This window comes from Eleutherodactylus coqui, chromosome 2, assembly GCF_035609145.1.
Source record: "Eleutherodactylus coqui strain aEleCoq1 chromosome 2, aEleCoq1.hap1, whole genome shotgun sequence".
In the NCBI taxonomy this organism is placed as follows: domain Eukaryota; kingdom Metazoa; phylum Chordata; class Amphibia; order Anura; family Eleutherodactylidae; genus Eleutherodactylus; species Eleutherodactylus coqui.
In genome coordinates, this window is record NC_089838.1 from 76,907,496 (window position 1) to 76,932,028 (window position 24,533).

Here is a 24,533-nt window from a genome sequence, read left to right on the forward strand (position 1 = left end):
CGGTGGCCGCTGCTTGGATAACCCCTTTAAAATAACATTCCACTCTTTAATGACAATTCACAATATCCTACAGTTTAATTCTTCATAAACATTTGAGTCACCTTGTAAACAATTTGCTTTGCTTATATTGTAGTATTTTTTATGTACAAGATACTTTATTGGCTGTTCGGACTGAAAAATAAATGTAGAATTCTGCTGAACTGCTATTACCAGAGAGCAGTCACACGCCTAGAACTAAAGTGTGCTGTTGGGTGACCTATTTTACAGGGAAATAGATTGCAACAACTGTTTGGTCCAAACTAAACCAATGCTAATCTATAATAGAATGTATCAATTCTGATTGTTACTTAACAGTATGCCTTATATATTTGTCGGTTCATTGCATTACAGTATCAAAGTTAAAGTGCAACTATATTTTCAAAAAAACTTTTCAATTCTAAATCCTACTTAAATAACAACAACTCACATTTCTCTTTTGACAGTATAATCGTCTACGAATGTTGCCCCGGATATGAAAGGGTACCAGAACAGAAAGGCTGCCCAGCAGGTACATCATCTTAGACCACTTACAGCCATACTGCTACTCAACTTTTATTGTAAATTAGTCTCTCTTGTTACATTTACATCTCAGATTTATTTTTAAAATAAGATCTTCAAATTAATAATAGTGGCTTTACTTAATGATGTAATTTATTGTCTTACATTTCATCTGTGCCTCACATTTTTTAGATCTTTTAACCCTTTCCAATCCACTGACTGACATCTAAAGACATGATGATTTAAGGCTGTACAGCTCCGATATTGCAAGACATCCATCGGGGTTCTCTTACTGTATATTGCCAGCCTCTCTGCTGTCGGAGCCTATCCAACGTGTCACCTCATGCAGTACTGGCTTTAGCCAGCAGATAGTGCTGTTTTATAACAGCAGAAAAAGAGTAAGCCGCCTAAGAAAACCAGAATACAAATTGGATTGGAAAGGGTTAAGCAGTGTTGATATATTAGTTGGCACTACTCAGTAATCTATGAGGCTAAGCCATTAAAAAATCTGTGCAAAGTCACTAGATGGCAGAAATATCTTACTGCTTAGGCCATATGTCTATTTATACAGCCAGTTACTAATGGTGTCTGAGCAGACAAAAGAAGTAATTTTCTGTGCACAAAGTAGTCTCATGCATTCAGTGATTGCTGAGTAAGTCTAAGGCTGGTATCACATAACCAGATTTCAACTGTGTAATCCACGATAGTCACCCACACATAACCAATGGCAAGCGTCTATGGCCATCCACAATACAGAAAGCAAAGATACGTGGGGTCATTGGCCGGGGTCAGAGCCGGATTCCACTGCAGACTCTGACATGCAGAGTCCAACTCGTTCGTGCAAGACCAGCCTTAGGAATGAACAGCCAGTGTCTATCTTTGTCAGCTAATCCTGTTAAAAAAATAGAAGTTTTGTAGTCAAAAGGACATGATGGAATTCAGTCCTAATAGTGCAACTGTCACTGCAAATGCTTATCAGGCAAGACATAAGAAACTGAAGATGGAAAAGGCCTTCATTGCACTTGAAGGGTGGGGTGTGCTGCTATTTTGCAGGACAATACCTGGCAACAGTTGAGTTTGGGAAATTTCTGAGCATCCTGTACAGAGCCTATTCATGGCATGGTGCCATTTTCATCATTTTTCATTTCAGTGGGATTTAAAGTGGCTGTCTTATCACAATCACTTTCATCTGAGAGATGCCACAAGTACAAACATCCCAGTTGATTCCGCTGCTGGAGATTTAGCCAGCTAGGCATTTCTTCTGCAGCAGTCGGTTACATGGTGGTCATTTATATGAATTGCTGTGCATATGATATATAGTGCTTCGATGAATCTCTGCTCTGGCTGAGAGAGGGATCCAATACTGTTGCATCTTGTCGACATCGGAAGCTAAGGGTGTTGACAGCCCTTAGGTGTTGTGAACGTCCCTGTCACACCTCTAGCTCCCGATTGGCTATATTGTCTGGCCGTGGAATAAATTAACATAAGCAGTGGCCAACACGGCGGCGGAAGACGAGATGCACTTCCCCAGCCTCAGTGCTCCTGCCCTTCTTCAGTGGTGCTTCATAGGGGCGCCTCCTCTCACTCACCCTGCTGCTCTGGCTCCTACCGTGGCTGCTCCTGTGGTGCCACTTTCCCCGCCTCAGTTTGCAGCCGTGCTTCACAGGGGCGCCTCCTGTCAGTCACCCTGCTGCTCTCCAAAGTCTCTCAATCACTCGTGTGCTTTCTCTACAGATGGGACACCACTCGGTCACTGTCCCCTGGAGCAAGGTCCTAGCAGCGTGGGGACTGAGCTTTGCCTTGGATGGAAGGTTAGCGTTAGGCTTAGTTTAAGTGTTAGGGTTACATTATTAAAACAGCTAATAATGTAAACCTAACACTTAAATTAACCTTAACCCTAACCCTCCATCCAAGGCAAAGCTCAGTCCCTATGCTGCTAGGACCTTCCTACAGCCAGCCAATCACTTGCTTGGGGGCATAATATGGGCAGATCCAGCCCATCAGTAGGTCTCCACCCATACTTGTGGTAGAGACAAGATACACCAGTACCGAGGGATACCCAGTGGGGTATCCTACTCTATGATATCCATATGCCCAGACATGGGTTGTCCTAATGAAACCAAAGCTTTCAGTCAGCTATGTTCATGGCAGAAATACCAGCCAACTCCTCCATAAATATGCAGGAGTGAGGGTTTAGTCAGACGAGCAGATATCCGCGTGCAATAAAAACCGCACCGCGTGCGAAACAAAATCTACGTGGCCACGTCCATTGCCACCATATGTTCTATCTTTGGTAGGTTCAGATTTTTTGCTGCGCATGTGGTGCATTCTTTTTTCTGAGCGGATATTCGCTCGTCTGACCTATCCCTTAAAGAGGATAAGCTGCTACAAGACTCCTCTGGTGTAGTTTTCTCCTTTTATCTAATATGTATAGCCAGCTCTACAGTGGTGCAGGATAAATCCCTAGACATTGAAAGGGTCTGAATTCTAGGGTTTAGCTGAGAACCTCAACGATGCCGAAGATTGTTCAAAATGTAATATTATGACAAGGTATATGTTTACATCATTTAGTTGAGTGGCCATTTTAGTGCAACATAATTACATTAAATAGGCAAGGAATTGTTGCTTTTTAACTTTAACTTTTAGAATATACAGCATCTATGGTAATCCAAAGGACATCAAGAAACACTACCACACTACATGAAGAGAGTTACCATACTGTACTTTTGTATATAAGACGAATTAGCTAAAATATAGCTAGTATTTTAAAAACATGTTGAAAAGAATTGGGCAACCCAGTCACTATAGCATAACATAAAAGTCCTTATTTTAAATATATATATATATATATATATATATATATATATATATATATATATATATATATATATATATATATATATATATTGCATATACAATGGTGAAATCATTACATGTTCCAAAAACAGCACGACAATCTAATATTGATGTTGGAATGAAAAGTATTTTAGTGAAACGCAAGACAACGTTCCTGCTTATTTGATAAAGGGCCTAATCTTGGAGCCTAAGATGGTCAACGTTAAAGCAAGCATGAAGGGGCAGCCAGGCTGAAGTTGAGTGGAAAACATCATATCACCTCAGTTCTATCAAATGGTTTCTTTTATGTCTTCTGCAGCCCTACCTCTTTCGAATATTTATGAAACACTGGGAATTGTTGGAGCTGCTACAACACAGTTATATTCAGACAGAGCCAACTTAAGACCTGAAATTGAAGGTCCTGGAAGTTTTACTATTTTTGCACCAAGCAACGAGGCCTGGGCAGCTTTGCCAGCTGTAAGTACAGAAGCCTGTCTCTAGGAAGGATAAAGTATGATTATTGTACCTTAAAAGGGAGCATAAAAACGTCAAATAACACAAAACAACTGTAGATTTTGTACCTGACATATTTATTACTAACAATGTCTTACAGGAAATCTTAGATGCTTTAGTGAGCAATGTTAACATCGAGCTGCTTAATGCATTACGATATCACATGGTGGACAAACGTCTTCTCACTGATGAAATGAAGCATGGAATCACTGTGCCGTCTATGTACCAGAACCTGGATATTCATATACATCACTATCCAAATGGAGTAAGTGTCCACATGCCAAATAGCTGTATAAACCAAGTTTAATCCTCATCATTAAAACTGTGATTGTTCCCAGCAAGAGAAAGCAAGTAATCTTGTAGATATGATACCTTTTAATGGCTAACAAAAATACATGATGTTAATGCAAGCTTTTGGACTTACTCCAAGTCCTTCATCAAAGCATACGACTGGGAGTAAGTCTGAAAGCTCGCTATAACATCATATATTTTTGTTAGCCATTAAAAGGTATCATATCTACAAGATTACTTGCTTTCTCTGGCTGAGAACAATCACATTTTGAACACCGTACCAAACTTTTTTCATTAAAATTGTCTAACAGTCTTCACTGCAGGGGGCACAGTGAGCCCGATGTGTGGAGAGGAGGACAGAAGACCCTAGTTTGCCGGATCGGTGAGGGTATCAGCAATGAAACTCCCACCAATCAGGCTTTTAGCACTTATCCTGTGGATAAGTGATAAAAGTCAGTTGTGGTACAACCCCTTTAAATTGTTGATCTAATGCATCACCTTATCATATGAAGATAGAAAGATATTTTTATTATGATACTTGTCACATTAGTATTGCCTTTCTTGCCCTAGCACTAAAAGCATAGGTGTTATGGAAATTCTTTAAACGTATTGCTTAAAATTTTGCATGTATCCTTGAACAAATGCAATATGTTCCTTATGGAGCATGTGTTTTACATTTATTACATATGGTTAGGGGGCGAGTATTTTTCCAAAAGAAGGTTAGCTAAACAACATGGGAGATTAACCTGAAACTGGTAGGAAGAAAGATCAGGAGAAGTAATATTAGAAAGTATTATTCACTAGACCCTTGGAGCAGACTTCCAGCAGATGTGAGGCTTCTACTTTAAACTGAGATTTCCAGATTCTAATAACCTATGAACAGCAATACTCATCGGCATGAAAATTGGCACACAGAGAGATATCGGTGAGGTGAACTTTTGGGATATTTCCAGAAAACTGTTCAGAGAGTTTTTAAACAGAGTAGTTTAATAATTCAAGATGATATTTTCCAGGTTCACTAATAACACTGGCCAAGAAAAACTCAAGACTGAGTAAAAAGTTGGAAGTTACCTGCAGTATACATTTAAATTACAACAAAAGATAGATAGATAGATAGATAGCTAGACAGATAGATAGATAGATAGATAGATAGATAGATAGATAGATAGATAGATAGATATAGATAGATAAGACATTGACATTCACAGTGCCTGATCCTTCTTCCACGACATTATCTGTCATGAAGGGACTTGGGAGGCCCCTATACATAAATGATAATTGGCTGGTCCCACAAAAATCTGTGGGTTCGGACAACTTTTCCTTAATGAGGGCCTTAGGCCGCCTGCACACAACTGAGTCGGTTTCCACATGCGGGATCCCGCAGAGGAATTCTTCTCAGTGCCTGGCCGGTGACCCCTGTGTCCCTGTCCGCATTCTTCTTTTCTGCACTGCAAATGTGCCGGTTGGCTTCAATGAAAGCCGTCCACGTGGAATCGGGTTTAAAATAGAGCATGCTACCATTTTTCCCCCCGCGAGTGGAAAATCGCAATTGATTTCCACTCATGGGCAGGAAAACGCAGTTTTACATAGCATGCTATGGAAAGTATTTGCTGCGGAATCCAGATGCAGACGCCCACTCTGGATTCTACAATGCTAATCTGTCCATGTGCAGGCGGCCTTAAAGGGGTTCTGTCCAAAAAAAAAATCTTTACTTCCCTATTCCTCCCCAGACAGTCTACTTACAGCATTTTCTCCCCGTCGATCCTCTCCTGTTCCCTGGTCAATGTACACTAGTGACGTAGCGTACATTGCAGGGTAGGAAGAAGAATACGAGGTATGGATGCATCATAACAAGAAGAAGAGGATCCAGCCGGCTTGAGGTGAGGTGACCCGGGGAACTGGAGAATATTGGCAGGGAGAAAATGCGGTAAGGAGTCTGCCTTGGGAGAAATAGGTAAGTATTGATTTTTTTTCTTTAATGACAAAACTCCTTTAAGGGAAGGAAGTGACAATGGATCTGAGAAAGCAAATATGGAGATCAAAGTTGTCTTTCTCTTTGTAACTCTAATCTGTTGCAAACAAAAAGATGAGTTTTAAAAAAGATATTGACTATGACAATAATTTATTTTCATTCAAAATACATTTTAAAGGGGTTGTCCCGCGCCGAAACGGGTTTTTTTTTTTCAACCCCCCCCCCCCCGTTCGGCGCGAGACAACCCCGATGCAGGGACTTAAAAAAAGAACAGCACAGCGCTTACCTGAATCCCCGCGCTCCGGTGACTTCTATACTTACCGGTTGAAGATGGCCGCCGGGGTCTGCTCCCTCCGTGGACCGCAGCTCTTCTGTGCGGTCCATTGCCGATTCCAGCCTCCTGATTGGTTGGAATCAGCACGTGACGGGGCGGAGCTACACGGAGCTACACGGAGCCCCATAGAGAACAGCAGAAGACCCAGACGGCGCAAGCGCGTCTAATTTGGCCATTAGACGGTGAAAATTAGACGGCAACCATGGAGACGGGGACGCCAGCAACGGAACAGGTAAGTGAAAAACTTTTTATAACTTCTGTATGGCTCATAATTAATGCACAATGTACATTACAAAGTGCATTATTATGGCCATACAGAAGTGTATAGACCCACTTGCTGCCGCAGGACAACCCCTTTAACTTTCTAGTGATTTACTTCTTATTGACTAACCTTGCCATTCTGCTTGCCTGCAGGTTGTTACAGTAAATTGTGCCCGGCTTATTAAGGCAGACCATCATGCTACAAATGGTGTAGTCCATGTAATTGATAAAGTAATCACAGCAGTCACAAATAACCTTGAAGAAGTTGTTGAAACTGAAGAAAGTCTGGAGACATTGAGGGTATGTTTATCTTTATGATGCATTGCCAGCTATATTTCATAAAACAACATTTGTGGCTTCCTTAACCTCATAACAGTACCTTACAATTACCCTAAAGGACAATTATAAGCTGTGGTATCATAAATCTGCTGTGCTAATAACGACTGTAGATTTTTGAGTAGTTTGACCACACTAAAGCTGGTTCAATAAGTGACCACTTCATACCTAATTATTAGGCTGCGGTGCTTGACTGTGAGAACTGCTAGGAGCTGTCTGAGCAAAAAGCCAAGGAAACTCTGGGCGTCTGGCTTTTGCAATTGCATTGAATTGTAACAAAGATGTAAAAATGAACATCCCAGTGTTGGTTTCCAATTCTTACATTTATATAGCGCAATATTAGAATATACTATGCAAAATCTCAAACTATTTCTTAAGATAATGCACAAGCCATACTTTTAGGTGATAATGAACAATACGCTGCCTGTCTTTTTTTCTGGAAATTGAAGAAAGAATTTCTAGGGATTTATGTGACATATGACACGTTACATATAACATGTTACATTTGCAGACTGCTGTTGCAGCTTCAGGCCTGGAGACATTGCTACAGTCTGAAGATAAACATTACACCCTACTTGCTCCCACCAATGAAGCTTTTGAGAAAGTTCCACAGGAGACTCTGGCCAGAATCCTTGGAGACCCAGAAGCACTTAAAGGCAAGATACCCATGTAGCACCTTTGATTTGTGGTGTACAATAAGCTCTATATGATATTATTCTATAATGTAGATGCATAAAACTTGCTTTAATATGTAGTACAAGGTTTTTGGATAAAAGTAAAATTATAGACCAGCAAAGCCAAGATTTAGATGCTTCATATATTCTACTTCAGGGTTGTGCAACAGTGGCTGTTAAGGTTCTGGTTACACCTAAGAAATATGTTGTCGAAATGCAATGATTTCCACACAACGGGCTGACTACTTCCAGGATCAGCAGATATAGATCCACTGAGCCACACACTGGTTTGACTTTGGGTCAAATCTTGAGGCAACATCTGGGGTACCCCCGAGTTTTACACTTTCACCCCACCAGCTGAGATGTGGGCTTCACTGTGGAGCCCCAAGCCCATTACACTAGAAATGGTCCCAGTCCTGTGGGAGCTGATACTACTAGAGACCTAGGCGCAAACCAATAATACTTTGATGATATTTATATTTTAATAATGATATAACAATTGCATTTTATTATAAAACATTATTTGCATGTAAAGTGATTATGTTACTGTAGAAGAACGTCTCCTTATTCATATGACTACTCTGTCTTTGCCTTTGTTCTTCTAGTACCCTTCCCATTCTCTCATACTAAACAGAAACTCGGGATCACAGCTATGATGTTGGAGGACATAACTGTTGGGCTGTATACTGAGTAACTGGAATACAAACTATCCACACACCCTACTAAGCTGCATTTTTGGCTCCTCTGACATGAAATCTTCTACAGTGGCGCTTTTCTTCTAAATAGATATCTGGTGGAGCCCACTGATGACATCAGCATCCAGCAACATAATCTAATGCTTATAAATGACTTCATATTTAAGTGAAATATATATATAAAGCATCTTTATATTTTTCTAGATCTTTTACAACACCACCTATTACACTCTGCCCAGTGCTCCGAAGCAATTATTGCCGGATCTTCCATTGAAACCCTTGAGGGAACTTCATTAGAAGTTGGCTGTCTTGGTGATGAGCTCACGCTTAATGGAAAAGCAATTATTTCTAAAAAAGATGTTTTGGCCACTAATGGAGTTGTTCACTTCATTGATGAATTGTTGATTCCAGATTCTGGTATGCTTAATATTCTATTATATATTTATATAAATGGTTTAGAAGATAGTCTGAACATGAATATTTCTTTGTACAGGTCCATGTATTTGTATGAATACGTTATAATACAATATACGTGTAATCACTGAATGTTTGCTCTACCTTTTTACTCTTTTCTACTTTTATGTAGGCCAAAAAATTAATTAAAAGAAAATGCCATGTTCAAATATCTTGGAGAACATAAATCTATAACATATATGATAGAATGCGTTGAAATACAGTAGATTGACTGTAGCAATTAAAGAGTCATTAAATATGATATACTCTCTTACTTTTAACTAGCTAAAGACCTACAGTATATAAAATGATCTTAGTAAGTTATATGTAACATTAGTCTAAAAAAGATGTGTTCATTGGTTCCCAATCAGTAACTTATGACTCCCATATATATGGCTCACCATGGTAGCCCTCAGTTCTGGCCACACACACTAGTAACAGTAGTATATCCACTCTGACAATATTGCAGAACATCCTAACTAGAGATGAGCGAGCATGCTCGTTAAGGCGATTTACTCGAGAGAGTATTGCCTTTTTTGAGTACCTGCTGGCTCGTCCCTGAAGATTCGGGGGGGGGGGGGAGCTGCAGGGGTGAGCAGGGGGTTGTGGAGGGGATCGGGAGGGAGAGAGAGATCTCTCTCACTCCCCACTCCCCTCCACCGCCCCACGCGGCCCCGCGCCCCCCCCCCCCCATCTTTAGGGACGAGCCAGCAGGTACTCAAAAAAGGCGATGCTCTCTCCAGTAAATCGCCTTACCGAGTATGCTCGCTCATCTCTAGTCCTAACCCCTAGACAGGGTGAATTTATTTAGTATAATGCCAGTATATCAAGTAGGACACTGAAATATCTGTAAATGTTTGCAATTTCATGATTTCTTATTTCTCCACATCGAATATTTCTTGCTTCCATTTTTTTAAATACAGGTGTATATGCACCATTATTCTAAGTTGAATGCGATTCACAAGGTCCAAAAGTCTAGGAAATTCTGAATGTTAGACCATTGAGCGTATACAGATTAATATCAATGTAGTATTAATTTTACACATATTGTATGTTACCATGATTTACTCACTTATATTTTTTATGCATTTTCTAATATGAAACATTCAAGAAATGCTATATTTACAGCATTGGTTGATTTTCTACTGTTAGTTGCTTAAGCTGAACAATCATAATTTTATTTTACAGCTAAAACATTATCTGAATTGGGCAAAGACTCCGTTGCTTCTACGGCTATTGACCTCTTCCAGCAGGCTGGACTTGGCTCACATCTTGCTGTGAATGAGCAAGTGACAATCATAGCACCACACAACAATGCATTTAAAGGTATGTTTTTTTCTCCAACAGTGACCCTTTGCATTATACTGCTGAAATAATCAATGTGGCGGAACTAATTCTAACCATTTCTGATATGTAACTAAAACAGATCAAATGATTTGATTACCTAAGAGCCCTACTGAATGCTGAAAGAGATTATTGGCCAGAATTAAGACCTACTGAACAGCATTTGTGTAGCTGTTGCATATGAAGAAAATGCATAGCTTCCCACAACTGTTATCACTGTTTGCAGCAAGCGATCGGCTGATTGCTGGGGTCATACTCATAAGAGGAGTATTTGTCCAGTCTTATAAATAAACTAATAATCTGCAAGAGGTTCCAAATTCTGGATTTCTAAAACTACTAAGTACACCTTCTTTGAATCCTATGTTTTTACGTATCTGGACATAAACATTTGGCCCTTAGAAGATCTTAAAATTACGTTCATACAACCTCAGATGTAAAGAGACACATGGAAAATTACAGTTTCATTATTTATTTAGTACAAACTAGGCCAAAATGTAGAAGCAGTATGTGTAAAATGAAGTACAGCCCATGAATCAATAGCTTGTAGTACTATTGGCAACAATAACTTGAAGTCTCTTATATGGTTTGGGAGGAAATTTGGCCCACTCTTCTTTGCAATGTTGTTTCAATTCATTGAAGCTTGTGAACATTCATTTATGCAGAGCTCTCTTAAGGTCCTTTTACAATTTCAGTTGGGTTGTGGTATGGACACTTTTAGGTCCAGATCAAGGTCATTGCAGGCAAAACTTCATGTTGGAGTCTTCATCCCTTTTTTGGAATGAGAATAATATTAGATAAGAAAAAAATACTGATACAGGTAAATGGTGGACACTATATAAAGACAAAAGATTACAAACCGTGTGACTACCCCAGCAATAGTCCAAATAATACAATAGAGCATGCAGACAACAGTACTATACAGTGTTAAAATAATGCAGCCATAGAGCTCCTAAACCTTGTCATATGTGAATTACTATATACAACTCTCTTTCTGACTACACGTGCTTTCTGTACAACACCCCCATTACTAACAAGTCTTCTCTTTAACTAAAGAGAGGAGATAGATAACAATGGTTGCTCTTTTTCCTATAATTCAGCTGGAACTCCCGTCATTGACAGAGACATGAAAAATCTGCTTCAGAATCATATTGTGAAAGAACCCCTCTCTTCCAAGTATCTTTATCACGGGCAAGTTTTAGAAACAGCTGGCGGAAAGAAACTTAGAGTCTTCGTGTACAGAAATGTAAGTATTCTGCTTTTATCATTATGATTCAATGTGCGCCAGTCTTGTGGTCTGTTTATCTATCTATCTATCTATCTATCTATCTCCTATCTATCTATCTATCTATCTATCTGTCTATCTCATATCTATCTATCTATCTATCTCCTATCTATCTATCTATCTATCTGTCTATCTATCTGTCTATCCATCTGCTATCTATCTCATATCTATCTATCTCATATTTATCTATCTATCTATCTATCTATCTATCTATCTATCTATCTATCTCATATCTATCAATCTATCTCACATCTATCTATCTATCTATCTATCTATCTATTTCATATCTATCTATCTATCTATCTATCTATCTATCTATCTATCTATCTATCTCACATCTATCTATTTATCTAATATCTATCTATGTATTTATCTATCTATGGGAGGTTTCACACACAGTATTTTTTGAAATAACACCACTGCAATTTTTGAAGCAGCCTCTTTAAAGCCATAGTCAAAAGTAGATGCAGCAAGAAGAAGTATAAGCCTTTCCTTTATATTGTTCGCATATCTTTTGAATCCACTTCAAAATTTGGATGTCACAAAAATATAACTTTTCTTTTTCCAAAAAATGCTTTGTGTAAAACAACCCTTACAGGAATGCAGTGTATGGGAGCCATCATAGCAGCTAGTCTCTATGCACCAACTAAGGGAAGACTGAAAACTAGAAATACATCCTACAGAAAGGATAGCTAGCAAGAAATGCAAAAAAATACAGTACAAGTCATCTAATGGCCAGACATAGTGTTATTCGTCGTGTACCTACATATGGCAGCCTATTCTGAAAAGTCATCTAAAAGTGAGGGTGCACTTTATAAACACAATGATGTTTACTTCACGCTTTTAAACTATAAGCTTAATATATTTTTAATAATGTATGTTTTAAAATTACTTTAAAAAAAAAACTTGTTGATCATAGATAAAATACAGCAAATGTCTAAATACCTAAATACTGCATGAAGGAAAATAGTTAGAAACTTTTTACATCTGTATTTGAAATCTAAAACAAGAGCCAGTAAGAAATATGGCCACTGCGAGTCATAAAAACAGAAAATGCGCTGATGCAACTTCTGGTGTTGTAAATTTCAACTTACCTCTTGAGACAGTGTTGGCAAGACTTACTGTTCATAACTGTCTTATTTCTGTGGCAAAAGGACTATTCGTTTTTTATTTGTCTATCATTTCTGATCCTTTGGGTCTAATTCCATCTACAAACCAGAATACACTACTAATTAACCCATTAAAGGAGTTCCTCTGGACTCACACATTGATGGCCTATACTTTGAATTGCTGATTATTATTTGATAGGTGGGGACTCAGTCACAGAGATCAACAGAATGAAGGGGCTGCACCTCCGTTTCATTCACTTACATAGAACTGAGCTGCAGTACCAAGTTAAGCTGGCCATGTGAATAAGCGGTAGACTGACACATCCCATTCTTTCTATTGACCCAGGGGCGTAACTATAGAGGATGCAGGGGATGCAGTTGTACCCAGGCTCAGGAGCCTAAGGGGTTCCATAAGGCCTCTCTTCTCCATGTAGGGAGCCCAGTACTATGAATAAAGCATTGTAGTTGGGGGCCCTGTTACAGGTTTTGCATTGGGGCCCAGAAGCTTCAAGTTACGCCTCTGTATTGACCAGTTGGGTTTCGGGAGTCAGACACTTAACAATGAAATGGATGGCTTGTCTTAAGAATAAGCCATCAATATGTAAAACTGGGAGAACTTTTCTGAAGAATCATCAAAAGTGTATTCTGGTTTTGGAGATGAAATTATGTCCAAATGATCCAACATTGTAGATACACTGAGAAGAATTAGCCCCCTTTTTCCAGATTTAAAAGAAATATGGTGCCGTGTTCAACTGAATGCTTTGAAACAGTCCAAACAATGGTAAACATTTCATTATACAGAAGTCAGAAGGAATATCACTGACTTCGGACATCAAGATTACAGATACCTTGGTAAAGTGCATTTTTCCAGAGTTCCCCTTAGATGGAGGACATGGTCTGCGATAGATGTCCAAAATACAAATTATTGTGGTAACCAATGTGCTCCTGTATCAAACCTGGAGGCATATGAAGGAACAGCAGGGCTATTAAATATTATAATCACATATCTGCAGAATAGTTCCAAAACTAAATACTGATGTTTGTAAACAAATATGATTATTCGTAGGCGCTTTGCATTGAAAACAGCTGCATTGATGCGCATGATAAAAAAGGAAGATATGGTACTCTCTTTATTGTCGACAAGTTGCTGGCTCCTCCATCAGGAAATGTCATGGATGTCCTTAAAGCTGATAATCGCTTCAGGTACAAGTCTATACATATAACTACTAACAATAATATTTTCATACATAGTAAGATTTTATTACATAGTATGGCGAAACTGCCTTGGACTTGTGGTGTGAATGCTCTACTGCAAATCTGCAGCAATTTACAATGTAAGGCCTCAGTCAGATGTGCTGCTTGCACATGCAGAAAACGCGTGAATGGGAAACGTTTCATATGCGCATGAAAACTTGCCTGATCACTGGAGCAGCTGCACAGCTGCTCCAGGAAAAGAGAGAAGAAGCCCCGAGCAGGGACAATGAGCGGAGCTATGGGGGCTTTCCTCATAGCACGGAGAGATGGAGCGGGGCTATAGGGACACCCCCCTTAGCTTTGCTCACTGTCCTTGCTCTGGGGAAACCCCCCATAGCAGCGCTGTCTTTTTCTGCTATGAGGAAATCGTAAGGGAGGCAGCAGTGGGGCAGGAGGAATTTCCCGCTGCTTACAGCAGGACATTTAAAAGGTGCTGCCCAGAAGCACCTTTTAAATGTCCCATTGTAAAATCCTGTTAGTCCCCGCGAAGATTAACGGAACCCTCAGGGAGTCCACTCATCCCCGCAGGGACATACAAGAATTTACAGCGGGACATTTAAAAGGTGCTTCTGGCCAGCATCACCTTTTAAATGCCCTTCTGTAAGCAGTGGGGAATCTATTCCCAGTACAGGAGTTTCCATTAACACCTGCTCCCATAGGAGTCGATGGAAACTCCTGCCGGCGCGCACCACAGATAGTGCATGTCCTATCTTTTTTAGGTGCACAACGTTTTGCGCTGCTAATTCCTCGCATATGATCGCTTCTAGAAGAACCCATTGGTTCTTTTAGAAGCATTCATTTTCCGCACCCAAATAAAGCGCTCATCTGATCGAGGCCTAATGTATGAGCATGGGGTTTTCAAAATCTTATCAACATCTAGGATTCAGGCCATGTTGCAGATTTTGAGTTCCATGGATTTTTCTGTTGACTCACTGATGAAAATATCCATCTAGTCTGGCATTAACCATATCAAAATATATGAAAATAACCAATTCAACTTTATGGAATATGATTCTACTTTTCTGGGGTATTTTGGAAAACTTATGTGGGCCACAAATGGGTATTGCAATTTTAGCAGATGTTACAATTTAATAAGTTCATCCTTGTAAAGATCTTAGCAAAGACAGATACTGGGCTATTTTCAGTAGTTTACATGTATGGTTGAGAGGTATATACAGTAGACTATGCAACTGTGTAGATGTTATACCATCTAACTACCATATAGACCATAAGCATAGATGGACAAATCCTTGTCTCGGATGAAATAACTAAAAAATAAGTTCTTTCTCTGAAATGTTGTACTTGCAAAACTCTTTTCTTCCATATCCCTGTAGTATGTTGGTGGCTGCAATCCAATCTGCAGGACTAACTGAGACACTGAACAGAGAAGGAACTTTTACGGTCTTTGCTCCAACAGATGAAGCTTTCCGTGCTCTTCCAACAGGAGAACGAAACAAACTATTAGGTATGCATACTGTCTTTAAATCTCCACATGCTTCACAAAGAGCCATAAATGAAATGAAAACCATCCAGATCCATCATGATTTAACCAGGGAATCTATGAATAAGGCCAATGGAATTTGTTCATAAACTGTCTGCATACTAAGTTCAGGAAAAGAAATGAAAACAATGAGCAAAAAAACATGATCTCATTTAAGATTATGAAGCAAACATTTGGTGAAGACTAGCTGTTAAGCTGGCATTTTTATCATGCAACGGCCTCATTAATGAGTATTTATATACAAGTCCATAGAAACCAACCAGACCACTGCATGCATTTCATGACCTGCACGGGAAAAAAAAACAAATGTGTTTCATTAGTGTAGAAAACGCCTCTATGTTTTCCTCTAGTTTTCATCAACAAATCTGATTGTGTTTTTTTAAACAAAGGACATGTAATATCATTTAGGAGGACTATAGGACATAACATGTAATGATGACTTCTGCTTACTGAAGGGTAGGGTATATGCTGAATGCATAGTAAGACATCTCTAAAGGTTATTATTAAGGTTATATATAATCTAAAGGTTATTATTGCAAATCTCAGGCAAGAAAATGAAAGCAGACTCATATGACATAATATTATATATGGAAATTTACATATGCCTATCAATGTGACAGAAAGGCAATTGACCATTACTGACAATTGACCACAAGCAAATATGTTTTAGGTTCTCCTGTGTAGCCGGATCAGTAGTAACAAATGTATCATGGCATAGAATCCATACAATATCTGATATACACATATGCTGTAACATTCTGTCACATTGGAAGTTGTACATTAAATATAGGGACAATGTAGAGTGCACAACCCAGAAATGCTCCCTGGTTTGGAGATTTGGAGACTGGGTAGGCTATAAAGTTCAAAGTAACTTCTGTCACACATGTTCCTGGAACCATTCTTTGATGGTATGACTCTTGGTGAATTTTGCTTATAAGTGCATACAGCAGGGCTTTGATAGAGAATAACCATAAAGTCAATTTCAAACTAATCTACTACAGGTACACTTGTATTATGGCCACAATTCCTGTACAACTGAAGATCTGATTACGCAAACTAGCAGGATCATAAAGACCTATGATACTTAGGGATCAGACTTGTGGTCAGGCTGGTATATGTGCCCAATATTTCTAATGTGTCCCATAATTAGGCCAAAATTTGATTGTTCCCAGCAGGAGAAACCAAGTAATCTTTTAGATATGATACCTTTCAATGGCAAACAAAAATACATATTTTGCAAGGTTCAAAGTTCGCAATAACATCATGTATTTTTGTTAGGGGAGGAGGGTATTTACTCCTCTACTCATTCTGTTGTGGTATTGTTTTAAATTCAAATTAATCATACCATGTCTGTGCCTTGTCATATTTATGTGTGTATATATAGATGCCTCTTCTGATCTATTCCATTTAAGCCTGAAGAAGAACCCTTCATAGGTTTGAAAGCACGCTATAACATCATGTATTTTTGTTAGCCATTAAAAGGTATCATATCTACAAAGGTATGATATCTACAATATTACTTGGTTTCTCTTGCTGGGAACAATCATATTTTGGCCTAACTATGGAAAACATCAGAAATATTTCTGTGATCTGCTCTGTACAGATGTTTCTCCATGGTTAACTTATCCAATGGCAGGAAAACATTCTCTATATGTATCACTATCTTGAAATATTGACCAGACGTTGACATAGAACAATTTCATTGGTCTCATGATGTTTGTATCAAATTGTGACTCAGTCCACCATGTATAAAACAACCTTTTAGTAGGTATTTAATAGTTCTAGTGCTCATGGGTTCCATGGTTTCAGTTGAACAATTCTTGATAATCTACTATAGTTGCTTACATCAACAATCCGGTTAGCCCACAAGGCCATTGCACATTATGTGCTTTCTTGTAGCAGCTGTTTATACTATCGTTAGGTTACTTGAAATCATCTAATTTTTTTTTACTGAGACATCTAATTCCTATAGCTTCCTAACACGATTATCATAAGCTTCTCACATCACCATGTCCTTGTTTATTCCTAGCAATGTACCATTGACAGCCCAAGTCATTATATTTTGGAAAATTAATAGGAAGCAGTTGAAGGACAGCATGGCAGTCTTGGGTTACGCCTCTAACTGTGATATAGGCTATATATAACATTCCTTCTAAGCTGAGAACAAATAGGAAATGTCTTTAATGAGATTTCCACCCTGAAGAACATTTTTATTTTACAATCTGCAATAACTTTCCTTGTCAACTCAGCTTTAAGTGTTTAACGACAGTACATATACCCAAAGCAAAACTAAAACTACAAAAACCCTCTTATATAATTTGAAAAAAGGAAAAGCAAAATATGGAAGCGGTTTTGCCTTTTTATCAATATTAATGATAACAAGGATAACACGACTCGCATGCACATCCTGTATTATTAGACTTCAAGGTACTTTAAAATCGAGATCAAACATTTTTACAAGATATTTTGCATCTTATAAAAAAAAAAAAGAAAAACAGATGTAATGAAGTTCCCGAATGAGAGGCTAAACATTGAGTTCTTTGCCAGATAAGCACTTTACCGGGGGCCACAGAATACTTCTAAATAAACATATAATTAAAATCACATAGGAAAAGTGAGGGCTTCTGGAAAGTGTTACAGGAAGCTTCATGGATGTTTAGCTCTGTGTATCTCTCTATGATCTCAGCTTTCTATTTTAGTGCAGTAATCATGATAACAAATGATCTGATAGATGGGAAACGTGCAAGCATTAGACTTTATGCAGATGGGCGTAGTTTATGTCCATGTATTTTATTATAGCCTATGAAGCTATTCGCATGGATAAGTCTGAACACAGACCAATCGTCCTGTGCCATATCCATTTCACGGACAAGTTGTTCCTGACATTTTTAATATGACCGTCTGAATGAGGAATTATTCAGATTCACCCTACAGGCACACTCAGATATGTATTTGGATTTGTTAGATAAAAAAGAAGCTGCTGTTTCCCCAAAAATAAGCCCCAGTATGATTTGTCAGGATTTTTTTTTGGATGCTCGGAATATTAGCCCTACTTCAAAATAAGCCCTAGTTGCCGTTAAAAAAAGTTAATTTAAATAATGTCAAGGTAGCAAAACATGTAAAAAAGTAAAATCTTTTGGAGTAAAAATTAATAGAAGACCGTGTCTTATTTTTTAGGAAATGGTATATATTCAAGCATTCTAATGGAAAAAAATGGACTGCTTGTATTGGGCAAGTTTATTGTACAGTTGCTATCAAAAATTGTATTTATAAATAAAGAAACAAATCATTGTGGTATCTGCAACAGGCTGTATGTAAAATCTATCAAACTTTACAGGTTACAGGAGAGACAAAAAACATTCCCATTGTGCTCCCATCATCTTGATTCATCCTATAGAAAGAGAGGGAATATGATGGTTTCTCATTGGTCTGTTGACATACATCATATTGCAGTTGGTGTAGTTCACTGGATTGGCCACCAGGGTGCAATAAACCAAAATTAGATTTAGGTTTTTTTTTGGCATACGGTCTATTATAGTTACCACAGCAATATATTCCCTATGCAAACGTCCATCCACAACGAGTACACACCAGATGAAGTATGTAACTTACTAAAAAGGTCAACTGGTTGCATTTCTTTTAAAATGGAAGGGTCTCACAGCCCTACCCATGCTCCAGGCATCATTAAAAAGTAATAGGAGTCCAAGTCTTTGGTTAAGAATAGAAATATAGAAAATGAATAATAGGGTTTCTTCATATTGTTCTCTAGCCAGTCATACAAAAGGATGGATACCAGAATAGAGGATCAAATAACAAATATCTTTAGAAACAATAGAAGGTGTGCGCCCATATTTTCAAATCTATCTACCTCTCTGTGATAGTCTATCTTAGGCTAGCATTTAGTAATATAAAAATAATATTTTCTAAAAATGTATTGATTTTGAGCTATATAATCCATGTGATTTTCGAATAGTATTACTGGACAGCTGTCTTCTAAGAATTATGATAGGTGCCATAATATGTATACTCCTAGAGTACCCTATGGGTCAAAGAGAAGGAAGGCAGTCTTATAGACTCAAGTAATGTGATCCTCCTTATCTACATTTAAAGAGAATAGTGACATTAAAAATGCAGTCCAACCTACAGGCACCATGATTTAGAGCACTGGCGTAACTATAGGGGATGCAGGGGATGCGGTTGCACCCGGGCCCAGGAGCCTTAGGGGGCCCATAAGGCCTCTCTTCTCCTTATAGGGAGCCCAGTACTATGAATAAAGCATAATAGTTGGGGGGCCTGTTGCAGGTTTTGCACCAGGAGCTTCAAGTTACGCCTATGCGTTAAGGGGTTTTATAAAAGGTGGGATGCCCCAAAATAAACTTTTGCACCCAGGCCCATGAGCCTTTAGCTATGCCCCTGGTTTAGAGGAGAATGACCTGAGCAGTTTGATATATATTTTTGTGAGAAAAGGAACAGATGAACTATTCATTTATTCATTTAAACCTCTTCTCATTCTGGGCTTAGGGGTCACTAGGGGGTCCTATTCAGTGATTGACAGCCATCTCTGTATGCATGCTGATACAAGGGTGTATATATATTTGCATATATATATGCTCAGCTCCTTCTGCTCTATAACATGCTCCCAATAAATTGGACTGCAGTTTCAAAAAGATGGGTTCCCTTCATTTCTTTTTGCTACTTTCAGGTGTGAACATCATTTGATATAGCAACAATAATCATGACTTTTTATTTCCTGTTTTCATGACATAAAATCGTAACTTCCATGTTCTTCTTAAAAGGTAATGCTAAAGAACTATCTAACCTTTTGAAGTACCACATTGGTGATGAGATTCTGGTTAGTGGGGCTGTCAGTCAACTTGTAAGGATGAAGTCGCTTCAAGGAGAAAAACTGGAAACTAGTTCTGTAAGTGGCTAATGTTCATGTTCTGCTTGCATTACATTGTGGTCTGGCTGAAGAAGTCACATAGATTTTGCTGCACTGAGTGAGGTTTTTGTGTACAAGTGCTCTTATATGTCTACATGTCCACTGCCTACACACTACTTAGGCTAGGCTCACATCTGTGTTGGAAGCTCAAATTCTGTCATTTTTGCGAGAAAAATAACCCAACATTGAGAGCTATTTTCTTGATAAATTGATGAACACTGTGACGGAACCTAACGGACTACATAAGTGGGCCCATTAGGAGCCATTGGTGTCTGTCATGTGACAAATGCTCAAATAATTACTTGAAGTTTTATCTGGAACTCTACTGAGAGAACTGCCATTGGCAGTGGCTGGGCATACAGTATCTATCTACCACATGTATTGAAAGTTGTGTAGTACATAACCATAGTAAGGTGAGTGACTTACCCTACACCTTCCCAATTATGTATACTAGCCCTCTAAAATGAATTACTGTAATACAACATGTAACCATCTGATGAAACATGAGGTCAGTTTCTGTAATGTGCTTCTGTGTAATTCCCAATTATATATACTGCTCCTGCACCCAAGGCACTTTACCTATTTCTATTTTTCACATAACAGATGTGGTATTGCCCTAATTTTCGGTTTTCTGTTCCTATGACAAAACAAAAAGCCAGAAATAAAATAAAAATACAGATGTGAACCTAGCCTAATATTTATATGTTGTTCCAAATGTATATATTTACTTCAATGGCATTATAGCTTCAGGTAGATGATGCAAGATATCCTACACAGTAATGTTTATTGCTAGTTCACATTAGCATAGGATCAATTTATTACTTTTTTTCTCACTCTTAGAATCACAGCCTAAAAATGGGATAGATGTGGTAAACAAGACCTTAGTGGGGCAAAAATGTAGCTCTTTGGGGCACATGCCCATGAGCGTTGTGGGGTATGCCCGCGGATTTACACCATGGGAGTACCGTCATTAAAAACAAAAAGTGCTTGCTGGTGATCGCTGATTTCCACGGTCTCCATTAATGCTATATTAATGGAGATCTCCCGAGGCGTAAATCTGCGGCAGATAGAACATGCCGCCATTTATGTCCCGCTGCGGAAAGTCGCGGTAGAATTCTGCATGTGCACATTGGCAGACAGAAAGCTATTAGGTTCAAAAGAACCTAATAGCTGTGGAATTCAGGCGCGGATTTCCGCCGCAGGAAACGCAGTAGAAATCCGTCCTTGGGCGTTCACCCTTAGGCTCCGGCATCATTGTTACACATTGTGATTATGACACATTGTGATTGTGACAGATTGCAGTAACATAATAGATGTTATCATCACTTCTTTTAATGGATGGGCATATATTAAACTGCATTAATACATGGTCTGTGTCAGTTGCAAAGAATGAACAGCCTTATTCACTCAACATTATGGTCACATATATATTATTTCATACCTCCTACTGCGTAGATTGACAGTAGTGGAAATAACTTGTGCTATAAGTGATATCGCCCTGCAATGAACCATTGTGTAGTATTTCTTTAGAAACTAAGTCTTAAGAGTATAATCCTGAAGTGAATAATTAAAGAAAACCTTATTAAGGAATTGTTTAATTCATTTGGCTATGAATCAAAAAAGTGAGCTAAGACTCCCACCTGCGGACATACCTACTTTGGTCTATTTTCTACTTATCAGTACAGGACACATTGCGCTAATCAGGTAGGAACCATGGAAAGATCTTTACTACAATAATGACACGATGTAGAACTGGGAGAACTAGCTAATGTGGAAAATGAATATCAATGTGGGACATTAATTTTATCTTTCAAGCAGACACAAAAGGGAATACGGAAAGATAGATTTCTTTTGCATACAGTATCATTTTGCTCGGAATATAGAAGATGAATTATAACTGATATATACATAGACTTGAAGGCACAAAAGGTAGATATTGAACTTTATCATCAAACATTGCTGGATCATTACAGAAGCTTTAACAGGCTTTACAGCATCTATGGATCATGAAGTCATCAAGAGATCCTCAAGACCCAAAGGTCCTCATTAGAGTTGAGCAAACATACTCTGCCGAGCTTGATGCTCATTCGAGTATTAGCGTACTCGATGGTGCTTATTACTTGAACAAGCATCAAGCCGTGTTCGACCCCGCCCCAGCTTTTGGCTCCTCCCCGCTGTGACGTGCCTGTTTTGGCCCCTCCCCGCTGCAATGCAGCGTGCGTCATTGGCAAATTTTTTGTCTGGCAGGAAAGGGAGAGAGAGAGAGAGAAAGAACACGAACCAAGAAAAAAAAAATAGCTCGGGACCCGGTGTCCCACATACAAAAATACTTGAGTCTCCCATTGTAGTCAATGGGGCTCGTTACTCGAGTAGAGCTCTTGAATTTTACGAAAAGCTCGACTCGAATAACGCGGACCCGAGCATTTGGGTGCTTGCTCATCTCTAGTCCTCATATAACACTATATTGAGTACCTTCTCCGTATATCTCCAGGAAGTCCTCTTTAGGCACCTAATGTCCCTTTGTTTAAGGGGTATTCGTATCTAAGCTTTTCATAGCCAAGATGGGAATTTGCTGCTATAGTTACCAGCTGCTTCAGCTCTGTACTGTTTGCCTTGCTCCCATTGAAGTCATTGAAAGCTATGGAAACAGCGTAGTATAGCGCTACACTGTTTCCAAAGCTCTCATTCACTTCAATAAGATCTACGCAAACAGCGCTGTGCTGCAATACTTGGCTGTTTTCAACAGGTGGGCGGAAACAGAGAGATGGGTTTTCCCATCTTGGCCATGAAAAGCCAAGATGGGAACACCCCTTTAAGTTGTAGACCTAGTAGTAAGAGTACATTCACTATGAAATCCTCATTAAATACGGGTTTCCACATCCCACTGTTTCATATGAAATCTATACCACCTGTTCCCAAATAAGTGGCATGCCACTTTGAATGGGGATAATCTTCCGCAAGGAATATTTGCTTAGTGAACATTCTTTATAAAAAGACAGACAGGGCAACCCGTGACCACCCATTTTTCTATTAGTACCGTGTCATTAAGCCTGTCACTTACACAGTATACAATAGACGGGTAATAATTCTACAATTTCTCTTTGACCATTTTATGCAATTTTCCAATTGCCATCCAATTCAGTTTCCTAAAATGAATGAATGTAATACAACATGTAACCATCTGATGAAACATGAGGTCAGTAATGTGCTTTATTATGTCTGAATATTATAATAGCTTATGTTTCATTGCAGAGAAATTCCACTTTATTTGTCAATAAGGAGCCAGTTTCTGAAGCGGACATAATGGCCACAAATGGTGTGGTCCATGCTATCAAAACTCTGTTACAGCCAGGTAAGATGATGCATGTCCACCTTTGTAACCTCCAATGCAACTAACATAACAAATAATACAGTTTGGCAGAATACTTGAAACATAGGCTCTAGGCTGTTCACAAAAATTGGGCCCCCATTCCACAGCATCTATATCAGCAGCAAGTCCGCACATGGTGCCTATTTTCTGCCTCAGACTTTACGGGTCAACTGCAAAATCCACTGAAGAGTTCATCCTGTGTTTTCAAAAAGGAGAGAGAGAGACCGAGTGAGAGACTGAAGGAGAGAAAGAGAGAGAGATGTTGTGAGAGAGTGACAGGCCAAGTAAGATAGACTGTGGGAGAGACTGAGGGAGAGAGACCCAGTGAGAGACGAAGGGAGGCACTGACAGAAAGACTGATCATCTGACATAGGTGACGGCATAAGCTTTTAGTGTGTTATACCCAGCTCAGATGTTGACTATAGTAATTAGTCAGAGGCCAAGGTTCATCCTTTTAGGTTAGTTCCTCTCCTCTTCGGCTGCAGCCTTTTTTCGTTTTCTTTTTTTTTTTTTTTCTTCCCCACTTTTAAAAAATTATAGCTCTTTTATTTGACATAGACAGATGAGCTCTCTTTTTGTGCAGCACAAGTTGTATTTTTCGATGGCATCATTTAACATGCCATATAATGTACTGGGGAGAAATGGAAAGAAAATACAAATGCACCAGTACAATAACAGCGATACCAAATTTATAGTTTGTTCATGTGGTATACCCTAAAAAGAAAAAAATAGCTTTTAAAAAAATTAGCTTTCTGTCGCCATTTTTAGACCCCCGTAACTTTTTTTTCTTTTTTGTCAATTGGGTTGTGTGTCCTGTGGTTTATATGAAT

The 24,533-nt window shown here is 38.8% G+C and overlaps 1 protein-coding gene across 1 annotated transcript in view; it reads left to right on the forward strand.

Annotated features, from left to right (window-relative positions):
* The window catches only part of TGFBI (transforming growth factor beta induced), a 57,918-nt gene that overhangs the window by 21,505 nt on the left and 11,880 nt on the right, over window positions 1–24,533 (forward strand). Inside the window, exons 3-14 of the mRNA XM_066591130.1 lie at window positions 483–547; window positions 3,692–3,849; window positions 3,986–4,150; window positions 6,897–7,043; window positions 7,591–7,735; window positions 8,653–8,865; window positions 10,090–10,227; window positions 11,343–11,488; window positions 13,703–13,839; window positions 15,225–15,355; window positions 20,188–20,312; window positions 23,586–23,685. Coding sequence (XP_066447227.1) covers window positions 483–547; window positions 3,692–3,849; window positions 3,986–4,150; window positions 6,897–7,043; window positions 7,591–7,735; window positions 8,653–8,865; window positions 10,090–10,227; window positions 11,343–11,488; window positions 13,703–13,839; window positions 15,225–15,355; window positions 20,188–20,312; window positions 23,586–23,685 — 1,670 coding nt within the window. The remainder of the gene's footprint in view (window positions 1–482; window positions 548–3,691; window positions 3,850–3,985; window positions 4,151–6,896; window positions 7,044–7,590; window positions 7,736–8,652; window positions 8,866–10,089; window positions 10,228–11,342; window positions 11,489–13,702; window positions 13,840–15,224; window positions 15,356–20,187; window positions 20,313–23,585; window positions 23,686–24,533) is intronic.